The following is an 18,676-nucleotide window of genomic DNA, read 5'->3' as shown; positions in this document are numbered from 1 at the left end:
GCTGCGTGTTCATTGATGCCAGCAAAGCCTATTAAATGTTGTTTAAATCTATTCAAAGCAAGGCCGTAACTAGCCTCTTTTAATATCGAGGCAAAATATATTTTTGGCGAGGTGCCCCCAGAAGCTCTGAGAAAAATAACGCAAAATCGTGCATTCTGAGCGTTTCCCGGACTCTTTCTTACATTGAAACGCAATATTCATTTTTAGCTATTTCTTTCGACAATATTCTTGTCTCAAAGCAAAAACATAGATTCATTGTAATTTAAGACTTTTAGGTTTTACGGGGACAACGTGATTAAATGTAGACCGATATGTAGGATAAAGCAAAAACCGAAATTCACATAATCATTATGTCTGTCTGTTCTTGTCTGTATTGTGCTTAATTCAGACGTTGGTGATTTTTTTATGACTAGATTTAAATATAGTGACAATGCAGTATTAGACTATAAGTACGAGTACTGCTTATGTCGACACTAAGGACCATCTTGACCTTGTTTTACGGTATTAATGATTCTTTTATTTTTGAAGACCTTCCATCAACTATCAAGCTGAAGAATAGGAAAAAAAACTTTGGCCGTTGATCATTTGTATTTTTTCTATGTATTGACTTTGTGTGAGATAAGGTCCTGTTTCATTTTTTTTTTTTTTTATTTCCTCCATGTAGTTACAGCCCTGCAAAGTGGTGTGCTTCTTGAAGCATATTGGTATTCTAGTGCGGAATCTCTTCTTCACAGATTTTTCATTTGAATAAAAGCTAAACACACATGGAACAACAGAATTTTCATCAATTTCGTCTGCTATGACCTCTGACATCTTCAAAGATAAACGGTAACATTCGAAATAACCCGAGTAGAGGTATGAACCGAAAGATCCGAAATCCGAGTAGAAGTATCGGAAACAAGTTTTAACATTGACTGAATCCTATAGTCTGTTATCACGAAACCAAAAAAAGTTTACCAAGTGTGTTTTCACTTTTATATTTTTACAATGATAATTTTGATAATTTTCTTTAAATTTTAAGAAGGGAAAATTCTGTAAACACTTAATTTTTAGTGTTTCCTTTTATAATTATTCAATATTCATTATATTTTTAGACCATGCATTTCTCTAATCTTTATTTTTTTGGCCCGTTATTCTCTAATCTTCATTTTTTAAGGGCATTATTCTCTAATCATTTAACCCCATCCAAACCCTCATCTAAATATTTTTAAATTGCTCATCCGACAAGTGGAGTGCTCCAAATAAAAACGGAGATACATACCTGAACAGAATATGATACCTGTATAGGGAAATAACCTAAAGTTTACAAACTGTGACATCGAAAGTGAAAGTCGTTTTGTGTCTACAGAATAATGACGATCATTGACTAACTTGTTTCGTGTGGTAATATACAGTGTAAGTTACATTTAATACTTTTAAAATAATTTAAACTTTTATAACTTAGTTCGTTAAAAAATTACTCGAAATGTCAACTGACCCACCCCATTCACTTTTCCAGGTAAAATAGTCGTAGTCAAAATAATTATCTTCTACATCATAGATATCTACAACAAAAAAGATTCATTCATATAAATCGTCGGTGACGATGGTAATGTCAGTAATTCGTCTAAACTCGACCATTTGTATACTGACATTACCATCGTCACCGACATTAACAATTATAGGTCACTGTACGGCCTTCAACAATGAGCAAATCCCATACCTCATAGTCAGCTATAAAAGGCCTCGATATGACAAGGTAAATTAATTCATACGAGAAAACTAACGGCCTTATTTTTATAAAAAAATGAAAATAAATATGTAACACATAAACAAACGACAACCACTGAATTACAGGCTCCTGACTTGGGACAGGCACATACATAAATAATGTGGCGGGGTTAAACATGTTAGCGGGATCCCAACCCTCCCCTAACCTGGGACAGCGGAATAACAGTACAACATAAAAACTAAAAAAAATCAGTTGAAAAAGGCTTAAGTCATTAGATGGACAAAAATACAAGTAGACGTGGCCGGGTACTTGTACATCCCGACAACAAAAAGACAATAGGAACAGATCTGAGAGTACTCGCAGTTATCTTACAGCTAGTTCAAAGCCACTAACAACATAAAAAAAATCAGGCATCTAAGACTAAATTATCCATCCGTACATATCTCATCCATTGTTCAAAGTATAATGAAATTAATAAGAGTAGATGTGCAGTTAAATACTTAAACACTATTCTCATCTCAAGTTCTCAACAAGAAACCCTTGAACTATATTTCCGCCTTTGGCACTACGAAACTGAAGTAGTGTCTTTAAGAACATCAAACACCATTAATACGCAAAAAACTATTTAAAACACCATTTGTTGAATAATAATAATTATTATTTATCATTATTACAAGTATTATTTAGTAGATATGAAAGAATTAAGCAAAACTATAGATTTAAGTTTATTAAATCTAGCCTACATTGCTGTTTTTCATGTAACAATAATGCAATGTAACCGTAGCCTCAATAATTATTATTACATTCATAATTAATCGGTTCCTTACTCAACTTTGTATTCCAGCAATTAGTCTCCAATGTAACAATACATTTTTTACTATTGTTACATTTGCATGTACCGTAGGTAGCACGGTAGTATTTGCTGGCCCATAAGGGATAATGATAGCCTATTTAGAATTTTCACCACTTTCTACCACTGCAAAAAAAACTACATTCACAGTTATCTGAAGTACTTTCATTTTACTATTCAGAAATGAATTTGAATGTGTCACATATCATGAACGTTTACTTTTTTTGCTATTTTTAAAAACCTAAGGCCACTAGTGCTTTTAGGTCGTTTATCATGCAGTGAATACACAATTTTTAAAAATTCTCAAAAATTCATTTTCATCTGTGTGTAAAATTATTTCATATTTTTCTACACCTGATTCATCCCTCAGTTTATGAAAGTGTGTTCAGTTGATACTGTATTTTTTGTACAATCACACTGTTCAAATACATTGACTTAGGTAGGTTACACAAAAGAGCTACCTAAATTCTGGAATGCAAATACTACCGTGCCACCCGTAGCCAGTGCCTATATTATTTACAACTATACACAAGTGGACAAAGGAAGATAACTTTAATTCAAATGTAGTCTTATTTTTAATTTTATGTTCAAATTGCAAAAAAGATTCGAAATGAGAGCAAGCTTATATATACGTCTCTTTCAGTCTACTAGTATTTGGTTCAATACAGATTATCTTCTCTTGAATGTCTCTCATGAATTAGGCAATTCTGAAACCTTTTCAACTGTATATAGCATCAATATATATTAGAAATTGAGGAAGTTTTTCTCGCACTGACTTATTTTCAGTCCCAACTGCAGAACAAATTGTGGTTGTGGTATCGAACAAAACTAAATAGTTGGACTATTTAAGAAACTATGGAGGGACTCATTTTTACGAACTGTTCCTTTTAGCCAGTGAAAATCTTCTTTTTAGCAATCGACTTCATCTACAGATTGTAATTCGTCATGTCTTAGCTGACACTTACTAGTACTTATTTTCGATTTATGCGTTTGACTGTCCCTCTGGTATCTTTCGTCCCTCTTTTACCCAAATTATCACAGACTGGGAACTTCCAATCAGCATTTTAGACTATAACACCCCAGTGGGGGGGGGGGCTCTTTATATAGACTAGGCTTGTTTACAACATGCCCCAATAATTAAAGTTCAAGTGTTTATGTCTGCTGTACCAGATCTGATAGCCTACGCAGTAGACTGCATGAGTCTTCATTGGGATGCAATGTTTGTTCACGCCTTCTTTTCGTTCAGATTTCTATCAGAAGTTCTTTAAAAGATCTCAGCAGATCATGGGTTGGTCATTATTAATGATCAAGCTTAGCCTAAACAAGCCAGGTTTTATGATCATCTTCGTCTGCATTGTGCTGGTCCACTGGTTCTACCAGTACGACACAACCTTCTGTCATAGTTTAAGAGCAAGATTTTTCATCCCAATCCAGTGAAGGTACATCTGTACGCTTGGCTTTTCTCAGGGATAGCTTCAAGGAGAGAGGTTTTTCTGAATGCAAAGCCAGATATGTCCCCGAGCAGTTAGAGATTCCACTCACATCGTCTCTGACGCAAAGTTGCAATCTTCAGTAGTCGGTGTAGCTAGAAGGACCTTGGTCCTTTCCAAATTTCTGCGCAGCAACTAGCAAACTTTCTGATCCACCTTTTTGAAGAGAAAGATTTATCTCCTACAATTAAAGGCTATATATCAGCTATTTGTAGGACGATTTTACTTGTAATAATAAATTTATATTTCTTTTAGTTATGAATTGCTCTCTTGAACGCGCTAGACACAGAGTTTTAATTCCGTCCTTGAATTTAAGTAAAAAAAACATTCTTTTCACCCTGCTGAAAAGATTGATATTATCGTATAAGTGTTGTTTTCTTGGCTTCTGGTAGAAGAAGGAGGTAAAATTCATGCATTTTTCACTGCTGATTACAACTGCCTTCGTTTTTATAGGGATAAGTCATCTGTCAATCTCATAATAGATCCATATTTTTAAACCAAATATAAAGTTCCAGTCAGAGATTCAGAACCGATAGTAATTTCAGCCCTTCTTGATGATTCAAGCTCTAAATTACTCTGTATTAATCGGAGTCTTACTTTTATATATTTTCAGTGAACACGGAGTCTTTTTGCACTTCCTCTAATTTCAGGTTATTTATTCCTGTTAATAAAGGAAAACAAGATTTGTATGCTAAAACTATTTCAACTTGGATCTGTAAAACTATTCAATTAACGTACAACTCTTCCAAATAAGAACTTAATAGTATGCTCGTTAAGGCCCATGATGTTGGAGCTATTTCTTTCACATGGGTCCTTTTTAATTACGCTTTGTTTGAGGAAGTTTTATCTGCAAATTTCTGAAAATTCTTTCTTTTTCTCTAGCTGCAATCTTTATCTTCTCTCGCCCACAGTTTGTATTTCTTATGAGCTTTAGTTTCCGCACAAGGAGGTGTTTTCCTCCTCGTCTTCTTATATAGGGGATTCAGCTTTTTGTTAAATTCTGTATTTTACCCAGACATTATGATGATCACGTATTTATTGAGATATTGAACATTTTTAACGTAAAATGAGATTTTATCAAAACTAATAATATACTTGTAATCATAAATAAAATGTCCCTTTCAACCTCCCCTTTTCTTCAGATTACTTTCTAGGGCTCCTTTTACTTAAGAGATTAAAAGGATGATATAAAGACATTGTTATATGGGGACAAGTCATCACTCATAAAAAAAATCAAAAGGATGTAAACAGTTAATTTATAATTTATAATAATGACCATATATAAAGGCAACAGTAGTATACCGTTGTTCGAAATTTATAAATTGATAAAGAAAAAAACACAAATCCGTTTTACAAACTAAATCTTAGGCAAACGCATTAAATACAAGAGGAGAACTACGACACAACAGAAGCACAACATTAAAATGTAACACACACATAAACAAACTATAATATAAATAAAGGCAACAGTAGTATACCGCTGTTCAAAACTCATAAATCCATGGACAAAATCGGGGTAACAAACTAAAACTGAGGAAATGGCCATTTGCTCCAGACGCTCATACGGAAATCATGTTGTCAAGCAAGCAATTCAGAAAACATATAGTTTTCTTTTTAATTTGGACGAATTAAAGAATTTTCCTAAAAACAAGTATATGTACATGTACATTAGTTGAAGAATTAAAACTAGCTATTTAGTTATAAAAAGCATATACATTTTTTTTATAAGTTGAAGTTTCAAATGACTTTAAGTCTCCAGTCGTTGTTTCGTAATAAGTCGCTAAAATAAGATTTTGGTAAGTGAAATATCCAAACTATTTGTCAAATCTTTGAGTACATATTAATACAATGTTGTCTCCTGAATAGCCATGATGAAAAACTATATTTTTCTTCATAATTGAATCTTGCATTATTAGTAGTTGGATTGCTAAATTGCCTTCCCTCTAGTGTAATCACATGTTTGTTCACCTCAATGGCGAAATATAGCAATATTTCAAATTTAGTATTTTACAACTTATTTCTGATTACAAACTTTAAACAGACTGTCCTTCTGTCTATCTGTTAATGCATCCTTCCGTCTGGTCTTGTTAGCACTCCTACATGTACAAGTCTTGCCAGACTGCGGTTTCTATTAATCTTTTATCATAGATTTTTATATTCCATATCATGGAAGAGTTCGTAAATTCAATCATTTAAATTGTAAAGAGTTTTGCATTTCCTGTTTACAAAACTTTGATTTTTTTCGAAAAACTAAGGATTTTCTTATCCCAGGCATAGATCACCTTAGCCATATTTGGCACAACATTTTGGAATTTTTGATCCTCAATGCTCTTCAACTTTGTACTTGTACGGCTTTATAAATATTTTGATATGAGCGTCACTGATGAGTCTTATGTAGACGAAATGCGCGTCTGGCGTACTAAATTATAATCCTGGTACCTTTGATAACCATTTACAACACTGGATCGATGCCACTGCTGGTAGACGTTTCGTCCCCGATGGTATCACCAGCCCAGTAGTCAACAGTTCGGTTTTGACGTGAATATCAATAATATGGTCATTTTTGTAAATTTCCTGTTAACAAAACTTAGAATTTTTCGAAAAACTAAGGATTTTTTATCCCAGGAATAGATTACCTTAGCCGTATTTGGCACAACATTTTGGAATTTTTGATCCTCAATGCTCTTCAACTTTGTACTTGTTTGGCTTTATGAATATTTTGATATGAGCGTTACTGATGAGTCTTATGTAGACGTAACGCACGTTTGGCGTACTAAATTTTAATCCTTGTACCTTTGATAACTATTTACACCACTGTGTCGATGCCACTGCTGGTGGACGTTTCTTCCCCGAGGGTATCACCAGCCCAGTAGTCAACACTTCGGTGTTGACATGGCACAACATTTTGGTGTTGACATGAATATCTATAATGTGGTCATTTTAATAAATTTCCTGTTTACAAAACTTTGAATTTTCGAAAAACTATGGATTTTCTTATCCCAGGCATAGATTACCCTTACCCGTATTTGGCACAACATTTTGGAATTTTTGATCCTCAATGCTCTTTAACTTTGTACTTGTTTAGCTTTATAAATATTTTGATATGAGCGTCACTGATGAGTCTTATGTAAACAAAACGCGCGTCTGGCGTACTAAATTATAATCCTGGTACCTTTTATAACTATTGCCCCTTTAGAAATATTAAAATTATTCGTAAGCACTATCGTGTGTACAGTTCCTGCCAGATCTTTGTAAAAAATATGTTATAGGTTCATATAAGCAATGTCGGAGACAGTCAATCTTTTTTACAAATGTGTTATGTGCCTTAGAAATTTTATACCGGATTTGAAATACCTTGAGCAACACGATGGGTTCCAAATGTGGAGCAGGATCTGCTTACCCTTCCGGAACACTTGAGATCACTTCCAGTTTTTTTTGTGGGGTTCGTGTTACTTAACATCAATTCTCTGTATGCATCAACCAACAGCTGGCCACATAAAAAAAATAATGTGATAGAAAAACTACCTCTAACATCGAAGTTAGTTGCATTATTCATAAAATCAGATTAAAATCTTAATCATCCCAGTCCTTATTGCCGGTTGCTAAGGAACATAATTTTCCTTAGCAACCAAGGAAAAATTTACCTCAAAATGACCAAATTTCAATTATGAACAGCTCAATTATTATGTCAGATAGCTTTTAATAGTTTACCATTAAATGAACAACATAATATGCTTTATAAAGATATATTTATTAAAGTAAATCATATACGGTGAAATACAGTATAGAATGTCAGAGCTAATAGCTATTTTAGGTACTGTGGATCTTAACCAAAAAGAGTCAAATTCGACCAAATTTGGTCCCTAAAATATTTTTTTTTGCAGAAATATAGCCAAAACATGACTCACTACACTTAAAGATTAGGTATTTAGCTAATCATTAATGAAAAAATATCTCTGGGTAAATATATTTGAAATCAATGGCGGATAATTCAAATTGGGTCATATTAGGGGTGTAAACTGTTCATGTAGGTCAATTTTTTATATGTTTGCTATCATACCAGACAATTTCCACCATATAAACCAACTAACATGTTAGATTTATGTTTGTATTTGTTGAATATGTTTGTTCAATTGACTGACCTATGGTTGACAATAAAAAAACCTTAATGCAAACCTTAAAAAAAGAAGGGGGGGGGGTAGTGACATAATTTTTTTTTTTTTTTTTTTTGCACAAAAAATTTAGAAATAGAGAGGCACTAAAATCAAAGAATTTTGGGATGGATACTACAAATGATTTTCTTTAAATTAAGAGATAAACAAAATGGGTTCATCACTAGGTTCATTATATTTATGGAAAATTTGGGTTTTATGTTAAAAATTGGGGATTATGAGAATCAATTTATTTTACAGGGTTTACTTTGAGTAATTAAGTAAAAACTCTTTTGAATCTATACTGAACATATAACTTGGTAATTGTTTTCTTCAAGTCAATTTAAAGAAAAGGTTACCGTTAGAGGACAAAATACTACATATTTGTTAAAAAACCGTAATTTTGGAATGAAGTGTACTTTAGGCAGATGCTAATTTTCCCATGGCGTTGTCAGTTTGTTTTAGATTTATGAGTTTGACTGTCCCTTTGGTATCTTTCGTCCCTCTTTTAATAAGTATAACTTTTTCTATGTTGTGATGCTATGCTATTGTTTCCGAACTAGAGTTTCTAAAGAGCCTGTGCCGCTCACCTTGGTCTATGTGAATATTAAACAAAGGAAGCAGATTGATTCATGACAAAATTGTGTTTTGGTGGTGGCAAGACAAGACAAAATATTTTATTTCCTCAGACACAAACGTGTACAAGAGGCCAAAACATAATAAAGTATACATATAAATCGATGGTGATGTGTTTGTACATCTTACTTTACTAAACAGTCTTACTGCTTACAATTATCTCTATCTATAATGAACTTGGCCCAGTAGTTTCAGTGGAAAATGTTAGCAAAAATTTACAAATTTTATGAAAATTGTTAAAAATTGACTATAAAGGACAATAACTCCTTAGGGGTTCAATTGACCATTTTGGTCATTTTGACTTGTTTTAGGTCTTACCTTGCTGTACATTATTGCTGTTTACAGTTTATCTCTATCTATAATAATATTCAAGATAATAACCAAAAACAGCAAAAGTACTTTAAAATTACGAATTAAGGGGCAGCAACCCAACATCGGGTTGTCTGATTCATCTGAAAATTTCAGGGCAGATAGATCTTGACCTGATAAACAATTTTACCCCCATGTCAGATTTGCTCTAAATGCTTTGGTCTTTGTGTTATGAGCCAAAAACTGCATTTTACCCCTATGTTCTATTTTTCGCCATGGCGGCCATCTTGGTTGGTTGGCCGGGTTACCGGACACATTTTTAAACTAGATACCCCAATGATGATTATTGCCAAGTTTGGTTTAGTTTGGCCAAGTAGTTTCAGAGGAGAAGATTTTGTAAAAGTTAACGACGACGGACGAAGATTTTCAAAAAGGAGAAATAACTCATTTTTCGAAATTACATCCAAATTAGTTTGAGCATGGAATTTTCAATTGCTGGAATATGTTATATGATATATTTACCCTCAATACATCTAAAAATAGTTTTTTTCATAAGAAAGGACTATTTTATCATGAAAATATTCATAAGAAAAATATTTATTTACAAATAGAACATAAAAAAAGGGGAATTTCAGGGTAAATTACAATGACTAGTATTTCTCTTTTGGCAACTTTCTGCAACATTTACCCAAGAATTTTTTTGCAGCATTTTGTTGACAAAACATCCATAATTTTATATTTTATAGTCCTTTATGTGAGGATTTCTGCGTTTTCGATAAAATCAGATGTAAAAAATGACAAAAATCGGGAAAAATCATGCCGATTTTTGTGTTAGGTGGACCCCTTTTGTACCAAAAAACTGTTTTTATTCCAAAAAATTTGTCAGTTAGCAGTTTAAATGATTGAATTGTTCTTTTATACCCATGAAAATAACAAAAAATGTTATGCTTTATCTCGTTTTTTACCATAAAAGAGGGACGAAAGATACCAAAGGGACAGTCAAACTCATAAATCTAAAACAAACTGACAACGACATGGCTAAAAATGAAAAAGACAAACAGAAAAACAATAGTACACATTACATAACATAGAAAACTAAAGAATAAACAACACGAACCCCACCAAAAACTTGGGGTGATCTCAGGTGCTCCGGAAGGGTAAGCAGATCCTGCTCCACATGTGGCACCCGTCGTGTTGCTTATGTGATTACAAATCCGGTAAATAGTCTAATTCGGTAGGTCACATTCATGAAAGGGAAGGGGATTGTAGTTACGACGTAAGGAACATATCCGATATCATTTGTGAAACGGTTATTCCATAACGGTCAACCAACTCGTGATGGCGTCCGTAAAATTTACGAATTGTGATTTCAACTTCACCATTTGGAACTCTTGGTTTAATAGCTTCCTTGTGAGTAGTAACCCTCTATCAAGAAAATCATGATAGGAAATGCAAGCACGGGAATATCGTATCAATTGGGAGATATATACCCCGTATGCAGGTGCTGCTGGAATGTTGCTACTTAGAAATGGAAAGTTCACAATTGGAAAGCTGAAATCATCTCTTTTGTCGTAAAGTTTTGTTTTCAACCGACCCTCATTGTCAATTTCTAGATGTAAGTCAAGATATGAAGCCGACTTAACTGTATCTGTAGTATCCTTTATCTCCAATTCGATGGGATAGATGCGTTCCACATAGTCACCAAATTTTGAATTGATTAGTGAAAGCACGTCATTTATATAGCGGAAAGTAGAGTTAAAGGATATTGCTAACTTCTTATCTTTCTTCCTAATAAGTTCCTACATGAAGTCAGCCTCATAATAATAAAGAAACAAGTCGGCAAGTAGAGGGGCACAGTTTGTTCCCATTGGGATGCAGACAGTCTGTTGAAAAACACGTCCTCCGAACGTTACAAATATGTTGTCAATCAAGAAATCAAGCATCTTGATAATATCGGTTTCAGAGAATTTTTTGTTTGAATCAGAGTGATTCTTTACAAAGTATGATTTGTCCCTCCCTAAGACAAGATACTTGTATCTACGTTGGCCATTCTTTTTTATGAAGCAAAGTAATACCAACTCTTTCAATTTGTCTTTTAGTTTGGAATGTGGAATACTTGTGTAAAGAGTAGAAAAGTCAAATGTTTAAAATACGATGTTAGCCATTTCTCCTTGCTATACTACTATATACATATGCTGTCATGTTGTTTCCATGACAACCAGACTATACAGATTTTTTTTATTGATTTTTTTTTTAATTTGACTGTTAGTTTGGACCATTTCAACTTAAAAAAAAGTAATCGAAAAAAAATAATCTGGCCAAAATTTTTAATATTTGGTCTATTATTACAGAGAATTGATGTTAAACTTTAGTTTTCTATGTTGTGCCTTGTTGTTCTGTTATTTTAATGATTTGTCCTTTCTAGCCATGGCGTTATCAGTTTGAGTTTGACTGTCCTTTTGATATCTTTCAACCCTCTTCTATATAAAAAAAAATGTGCATTGTAAATGCTAACACTATACATGTTTCGCCAGATTTTTATCAAATTAATATTAGATATTGATAACAGAAATTTCTTTGACAATTTCAAAATTAAGTGCTGATCAAATATTTTACGATAATTCAAAATAGATATTAAAGAACAAAAAAAAAAAAAAAAAACAACCAAATGTGCAACATTGAGGACTTTGTTCTTTTGTTTATAAATGGTTGACTTTTAAAACAATATTTTCAGATATTCTCAAAGTTAAGAAACAGACCTCAGGAAAATCGTGAAAAGCGCAGTTATGAACAAAACATGAAGAAAAGATCCAAATATGCATGAATAGCTGTGATGCATTTTGTCTAAAGAAATAAAGACAGAACTCTGTACAAAAGAAGATAATCAGCTTGATTATTATAGCCGCACATCATGGCAACTAGACTTACTCAAGAGGAGGAAAACTATGTCAGGATGAGCTTGCTACTGACGGGAATATCTCCTCGTGCAACACGAGCCTTGTTCGATCAGGAATTTGCTCCATCATGCTTGAATGCCACAATAACGAAAGAGTACAATAAACTTAGAGACCTTCAGAAGAAGAGAGTTATTAACCAGTCGCAGTGGAACTTGCTGTTCCCAAGACGCCCCGGTAAGTAGCATTAACCTAGCTACGCTTACATCAGAAGGCACATGTCTAGAGACAGTGTGAGACCATATAACAAAAATAGTTGTGTAATATTTTCATCTCATATTTCATGATTGTATAATACTAAACCATCCACAGATGGTATTGTCTTTATACTCATTTAAAGAAGACACAATCTTTCAATCAGGTTAATGGTATATCTGGAGCTGGCATGCTATTAGTCGTTTGTTAATGTATGTATAATTGTCATTTTGTTACTATAGTTTCTTTTGTTACCTATTTCACATCGGACTCGGACTTCTTTTAAACTGAGTTTTATGGTGCGTATTGCTGCTTGTTGGTTTTTCTACATTGGATAGAGGTATAGGTTGAGGGTTGAGATCTCACAAAATATGTTTAAACATGCTGCATTCCTTGCGCCTTTCCAAAGTCAGGAGCCGCTGGCCTTTGTTATTCTTGATTGATTTTTTATTTTAGTTCATAATTCATATATTTTGCGACTAGTATGGCGTCCATTATCTCTGAACTAGTACACATTTTGTTTCGATGGCAGCTGAAGTACGCCTCTGCGTGCGCGATTTTTATGCTGTGTAGAAGACTCATTATTGGGCTTCGGCTGTTTCTGCTCTATCGTCGGGTTGTAGTCTCTTTGACGCATTTCCTATTTCCTTTCTCAATGTTATTTTGTTTTCAGTTTTGCAACCTAAATTATAATTTAAAAAACCTTTTTCCTTTAGGTAGCAATATACAGTTAGGAGATGGGTTGTTTTGGCCACCGTGAATTGTTTAGTTCTACCACTATTCTACATGATAGTTATTGTGCAATAAAATTGATTTTTTGATTGTTTAAAAATAGTATAGCCTTTAAAGTGGGTTTATTCAAACATCGGGATTTTTTTTTGCATGTTATAAGTAGATATAGAAAGATGTGGTGTGAGTGCCAATGACACAACTCTCCATCGAAATAAAAATTTATAAAAGTAAAACAGTATAGGTCAATGTTGGGCCATCAACACGCAGCATTGGCTCACACCGAACTTAAAGCTATAAAGAGCCCCAAAATTACTAGTGTAAAACCATTCAAACGGGAAAACCAACGGTTTTATCTACATAAAAAACGAGAAACGAGAAACACGTATAAATTACATAAACAAACGACAACTACTGTATATGAGATTCCTGTATCTTTTCTGTTTGAGAGCCCGTGGTTTCACATCTGTACCGCCCATAGATCCATAAATAACTGAAGTGTTTTCAAAAGATATTTGAGCCTCAAATTTTTCAATACAGTTTTATGGAAAAATGAGGTGAAATGCATACAGTTTTTATTTGATCTATAGATCGATATGTTTCAATGGTTTAAGAAAGAGTATCACTTTAATGTATTGCAAATCTACTTTGGGACTAATTTTGGGTAACATTTTCACTCCCCCATTTTTGCAATATTTTGTATCAAATCAATGCAGATTGTTGCTATGGTTTCACCAAAAAGAGATTATTTTTCACCATTTCAACTTCTATGTAAGATGATATGACCATATATATAATCATGAACATACATAACACAAACATTTAAGCCTTATTCATTAGAAAGCAAGAACAAGAGGATGGTTAACATTATGATTGTCAATTTTTAAGATTTTTCTCTTACTGTGCATTGCTACCTTAGATTGTACCTAAATCTTCTGGGTTTAAGAGCACTATTTTTAAAAACAATTTTGTGACCTTTTTTTGAATTCTACCCGATCCACGACACTCTAATTTCCATGTTATGTATTAACTGCCCCAGTTGATTTTGTGTCATTAGGGGCAATGCTTCGTAAAACATTGTGACTTAAATTATATTGACTTTATGGCATCAAAGTGTCAAAGATAAATCACCAATGATTGATTATGTATGAACTGATGAAGTGGACCCGAGGGAGTAATTGATTGATTGTTTAAATACACATTGCAAAAAGGCAAACAAATAATGTGTTCCTATTTTTAGGGGATATTTAAGAGAAGAATTTTTTTTTTTTTTTTGTGCCTGTAAATAAATATTAATTTTTGTGTGTATGCCCCTGTGATAAAGGAGTCATTTTGTTTTCTTATCTTTGACTCTATCGTCACTGAAAGACTTAACTTGTAGGTATACTTTACAGTCTTAATCATCGAACACACAAAAAAGTACCCCAATACATAACTAGAGGCTCTAAAGAGCCTGTGTCGCTCACCTTGGTCTATGTGAATATTAAAGGAAGCAGATGGATTCATGACAAAATTGTGTTTTGGTGATGGTGACGTGTTTGTACATCTTACTTTACTGAACATTCTTGCTGCTTAAAATTATCTCTATCTATAATGAACTTGGCCCATTAGTTTCAGTGGAAAATGTTAGTAAAAATTTACAAATTTTATGAAAATTGTTAAAAATTGACTATAAAGAACAATAACTCCTAAGGGTGTCAATTGACCATTTCGGTCATGTTGACTTATTTGTAAATCTTACTTTGCTGAACATTATTGTTGTTTACAGTTTATCTCTATCAATAATGATATTCAAGATAATGACCAAAAACAGCAAAATTTCCTTAAAACTAACAATTCAGGGTCAGCAATCCAACAACGGTTTGTCCGATTCATCTAAAAACTTCAGAGCAGATAAATGTTGACCTGATAAACAATTTTACCCCATGTCAGATTTGCTCTAAATGCTTTGGGTTTTGAGTTATAAGCCAAAAACTGCATTTACCCCATTTTCTATTTTTAGCCATGGCGGCCATCTTGGTTGGATGGCCGGGTCACCGGACACATTTTTCAAATTACTAACCCAAAAGATGATTGTGGCCAAGTTTGGATTAATTTGGCCAAGTAGTTTCAGAGGAGAAGATTTTTGTAAAAGATTACTAAGATTTACGAAAAATGGTTAAAAATTAACTATAAAGGGCAATAACTCCTAAAGGGGTCAACTGACCATTTCAGTCATGTTGACTTATTTGTAAATCTTACTTTGGTGAACATTATTGCTATTTATAGTTTATCTCTATCTATAATAATATTCAAGATAATAACCAAAAAGAGCAAAATTTCCTTAAAATTACTAATTCAGGGCCAGCAACCCAACAACGGGTTGTCCGATTCATCTGAAAAATTCAGGGCAGATAGATCTTGAACTGATAAACAATCTTACCCGATGTCAGATTTACTCTAAATGCTTTGGGTTTTGAGTTATAAGCCAAAAACTGCATTTTACCCCTATGTTCTATTTTTAGCCATGGCGGCCATCTTGGATGCTTGGCCGGGTCACCGGACACATTTTTTAAACTAGATACCCCAATGATGATTGTGGCCAAGTTTGGTTTAATTTGGCCCAGTAGTTTCAGAGGAGAAGATTTTTGTAAAATATTACTAAGATTTACGAAAAATGGTTAAAAATGGACTATAAAGGGCAATAACTCCTAAAGGGGTCAACTGATCATTTCAGTCATGAAAACTTATTTGTAAATCTTACTTTGCTGAACATTATTGCTGTTTACTGTTTATCTCTATCTATAATAATATTCAAGATAATAACAAAAACAGCAAAATCTCCTTAAAATTACTAATTCAGGGGCAGCAACCCAACAACGGGTTATCCGATTCATCTGAAAATTTCAGGGCAGATAGATCTTCACCTGTTTAACAATTCTATCCATGTCAGATTTGCTCTAAATGCTTTGGTTTTTGAGTTATAAGCCAAAAACTGCATTTTACCCCTATGTTCTATTTTTAGCCATGGCGGCCATCTTGGATAGTTGGCCGGGTCACCGGACACATTTTTTAAACTAGATACCCCAATGATGATTGTGGCCAAGTTTGGTTTAATTTGGCCAATTAGTTTCAGAGGAGAAGATTTTTGTAAAAGTTAACGACGACGACGGACGACGACGGACGCCGGACGCCAAGTGATGACAAAAGCTCACTTGGCCTTTTAGGCCAGGTGAGCTAAAAATGTTTCCTCCAGACCTCTAATAAAAATTCAATTTTGTTTTATTATTTTCAATGTAATGAAATAGTAAGGTTAATGGTTACCTATTTCTCAAAATTGTCAAGGAAAGATTGTACTTTGGCTCTTGTCTTAGCAAAGGACTTTTTACAAGGCTTGTCATCTCGCCAAAATGTTCATTTAGTCTAGTGCAATCATGTGCCATTTCATTTAAAGGGTTTCCAAATATTAACCCAACATAGAGCACAATAAAATTGAGAATAGAAATGGGGAATGTGTCAAAGAGGAAACAACGCTACCAAAGAGCAGACAACAGGCAGGGCACCAATGGGTCTTCAACGGAGCGAAAAAATCCTGCAGCCGGAGGTTGTCCTCAGATGGCCCTTAAAAAAAATTGTGCACTAGTTCAGTTTAAATGGACGTCTCACTTTACTCCAAAACATTTTAATGAAGAAATATTAGAAAATATATAAGACTTAAAAAGGCCAGAGGCTCATGACTTGGGACAGGCGCAAAAATGCGGCGGGGTTAATATAAAAAGAAGATGTGGTATTATTGCCAATGAGACAACTCTCCACAAGAGACCAAAATGACACAGAAATTAACAACTATAGGTCACCGTACGGCCTTCAACCATGAGCAAAGCCAATACCGCATAGTCAGCTATAAAAGGCTCCGAAATGACTATGTAAAACAAATCAAACGAGAAAACTAACGGCCTCATTTATGTAGAAAAAAACGAATGAAAAACATAACTTACGTATACAGGCTCCTGAACATGATTCGTGAGATCTCAACATTCCTCCTATACCTCTAGCCAATGTCAAATAAAGAAGCACATGATACATGCAACAAGCGTCTTCTTTTGGAGTGGAGTACACTTCACTACTCAATGATTTTATAATCTTGCAAATATTTTATTTCAGATGTTCCTGATTCTAAAACATTTGATGTAACTCTAATGATTACGTTACTTAGAAACCTAACCAACCTGTCCTCTTCCTGTGGTGAATATGACCAGTTACCATCTGATAATGAAACTTCACCAACCTCAGATTTAGCCAGGATAAAATATTACAGAAACATCATGGCTCACCTGGATGAGGGGAAAATAGACGACTCTACATTCAATACTACATTCACAACAGCATGGGACATTATAACTAACGTAATTTCATTTTAAATGATATATTGTTTACCACATTTATTAGAAATTTAATATTGTACCCCTTTCCATCTTAAATATTGATCAGTGGAATAACACAAGTACATGTTTACAAACCCTACAGAAGAATCGGTACAGGTTGAGTATCTTCAGCTGCTGTTAAAATTCGACAGGAGGGGTCATTAATAAGCCTTTGTCCGTCAGACATCCAGAAATCGGTTTCCGTTCTCTAACTCAAGTTTGGCGTAACCCTGAAACTTATACACAATGCTTATTACTACGAAAATCAGATCTAATACGAATTTGGGTAGCTTCTTTATTACTGTTCATAAGGTATGTTTCTTTAAAGCGTTATATGCAATTGGGTGCATCGCATCATTCATCTGTAACCCATGGACACATGACTTCTATACATTTACAAAAGATTCTGTGCATGACCAACGTATCTGTACATGCCATATACGTTTGCTATGTACTGGTTGTAAAATTTGTATTTTTTTTACATTATATCTTTCCAGCCCCCTGAATGAAAGGTTTTTCTCGTCATTTGGCATCAATCGTCCACCGTCCTAACTTTACTTTACAGCATTTGCTTCCTCTGAAACCACTACATTTTTATGATTTGTATTTTTTGATTGATTATCTTTTGATTGATTATTTTTATTTTTTGATTGATTGATTGACAGCTATAACAGCTATCTACAAAAATGTAACTGACCTATTAATTATGTTTCATTTTAATAACAAATCTTTGCTAGAATAAGATCTATAAAAGTAAGACACACTTTACCTCTGTTTCTTTCGCATCCCTTGAAATACATCAAAAGAGACCTGAGAATATTTGCTGTCTCAGAATTTTTAAAATTTTTTTTTAATATGATAGTTTAGATAGTCAGATTGGCTGCATCACAGCACTGATATGCTTAATTTTTTAACAAATTGTATACTAATCTATAAATATAAAATATGTGTAATGTCAATATAACTGGAAGTCGACCAAACGAATGACTTGTTTTATAAGTATTATAGATGTTCAACATTTTTCTCTAAAAAGTAAAAACACAATAATAATGAACTCAGATAAAAATTCAAAACGGAAATGCAAAATCAAAAGCTCAAACACATCAAACACACCAAATGAATGATAAACAGCTGTCATATTCCTAACTTGGTTTAGGCATTTCCTGATGTAAAAAAATAGTGGACTGAACCTGGTTTTATAGCTAGCTAAACCTATCAGGACAACTAATAAAACATGAGTGTGATAAG

At 33.6% G+C, this 18,676-nt stretch overlaps 1 protein-coding gene across 2 annotated transcripts in view; it reads left to right on the top strand.

Moving 5' to 3' along the window:
- Positions 1 to 1,267: 1,267 nt before the first annotated feature.
- Positions 1,268 to 18,676, top strand: part of LOC139491302 (uncharacterized) — a 34,768-nt gene continuing 17,359 nt past the window's right edge. For both annotated transcript variants that reach the window (XM_071278920.1, XM_071278919.1), the window contains exons 1-3: positions 1,268 to 1,395; positions 11,882 to 12,278; positions 17,169 to 17,410. In XM_071278920.1, the coding sequence (XP_071135021.1) occupies positions 12,059 to 12,278; positions 17,169 to 17,410 (462 nt within the window). In that variant the 5' untranslated portion in view covers positions 1,268 to 1,395; positions 11,882 to 12,058. The remainder of the gene's footprint in view (positions 1,396 to 11,881; positions 12,279 to 17,168; positions 17,411 to 18,676) is intronic.

This window comes from Mytilus edulis, chromosome 10 (assembly GCF_963676685.1).
Source record: "Mytilus edulis chromosome 10, xbMytEdul2.2, whole genome shotgun sequence".
NCBI classification, from domain to species: Eukaryota; Metazoa; Mollusca; class Bivalvia; order Mytilida; family Mytilidae; genus Mytilus; species Mytilus edulis.
The sequence above is the reverse complement of the archived record's forward strand: the minus strand, read 5'-3'. Positions and strand labels throughout refer to the sequence as shown.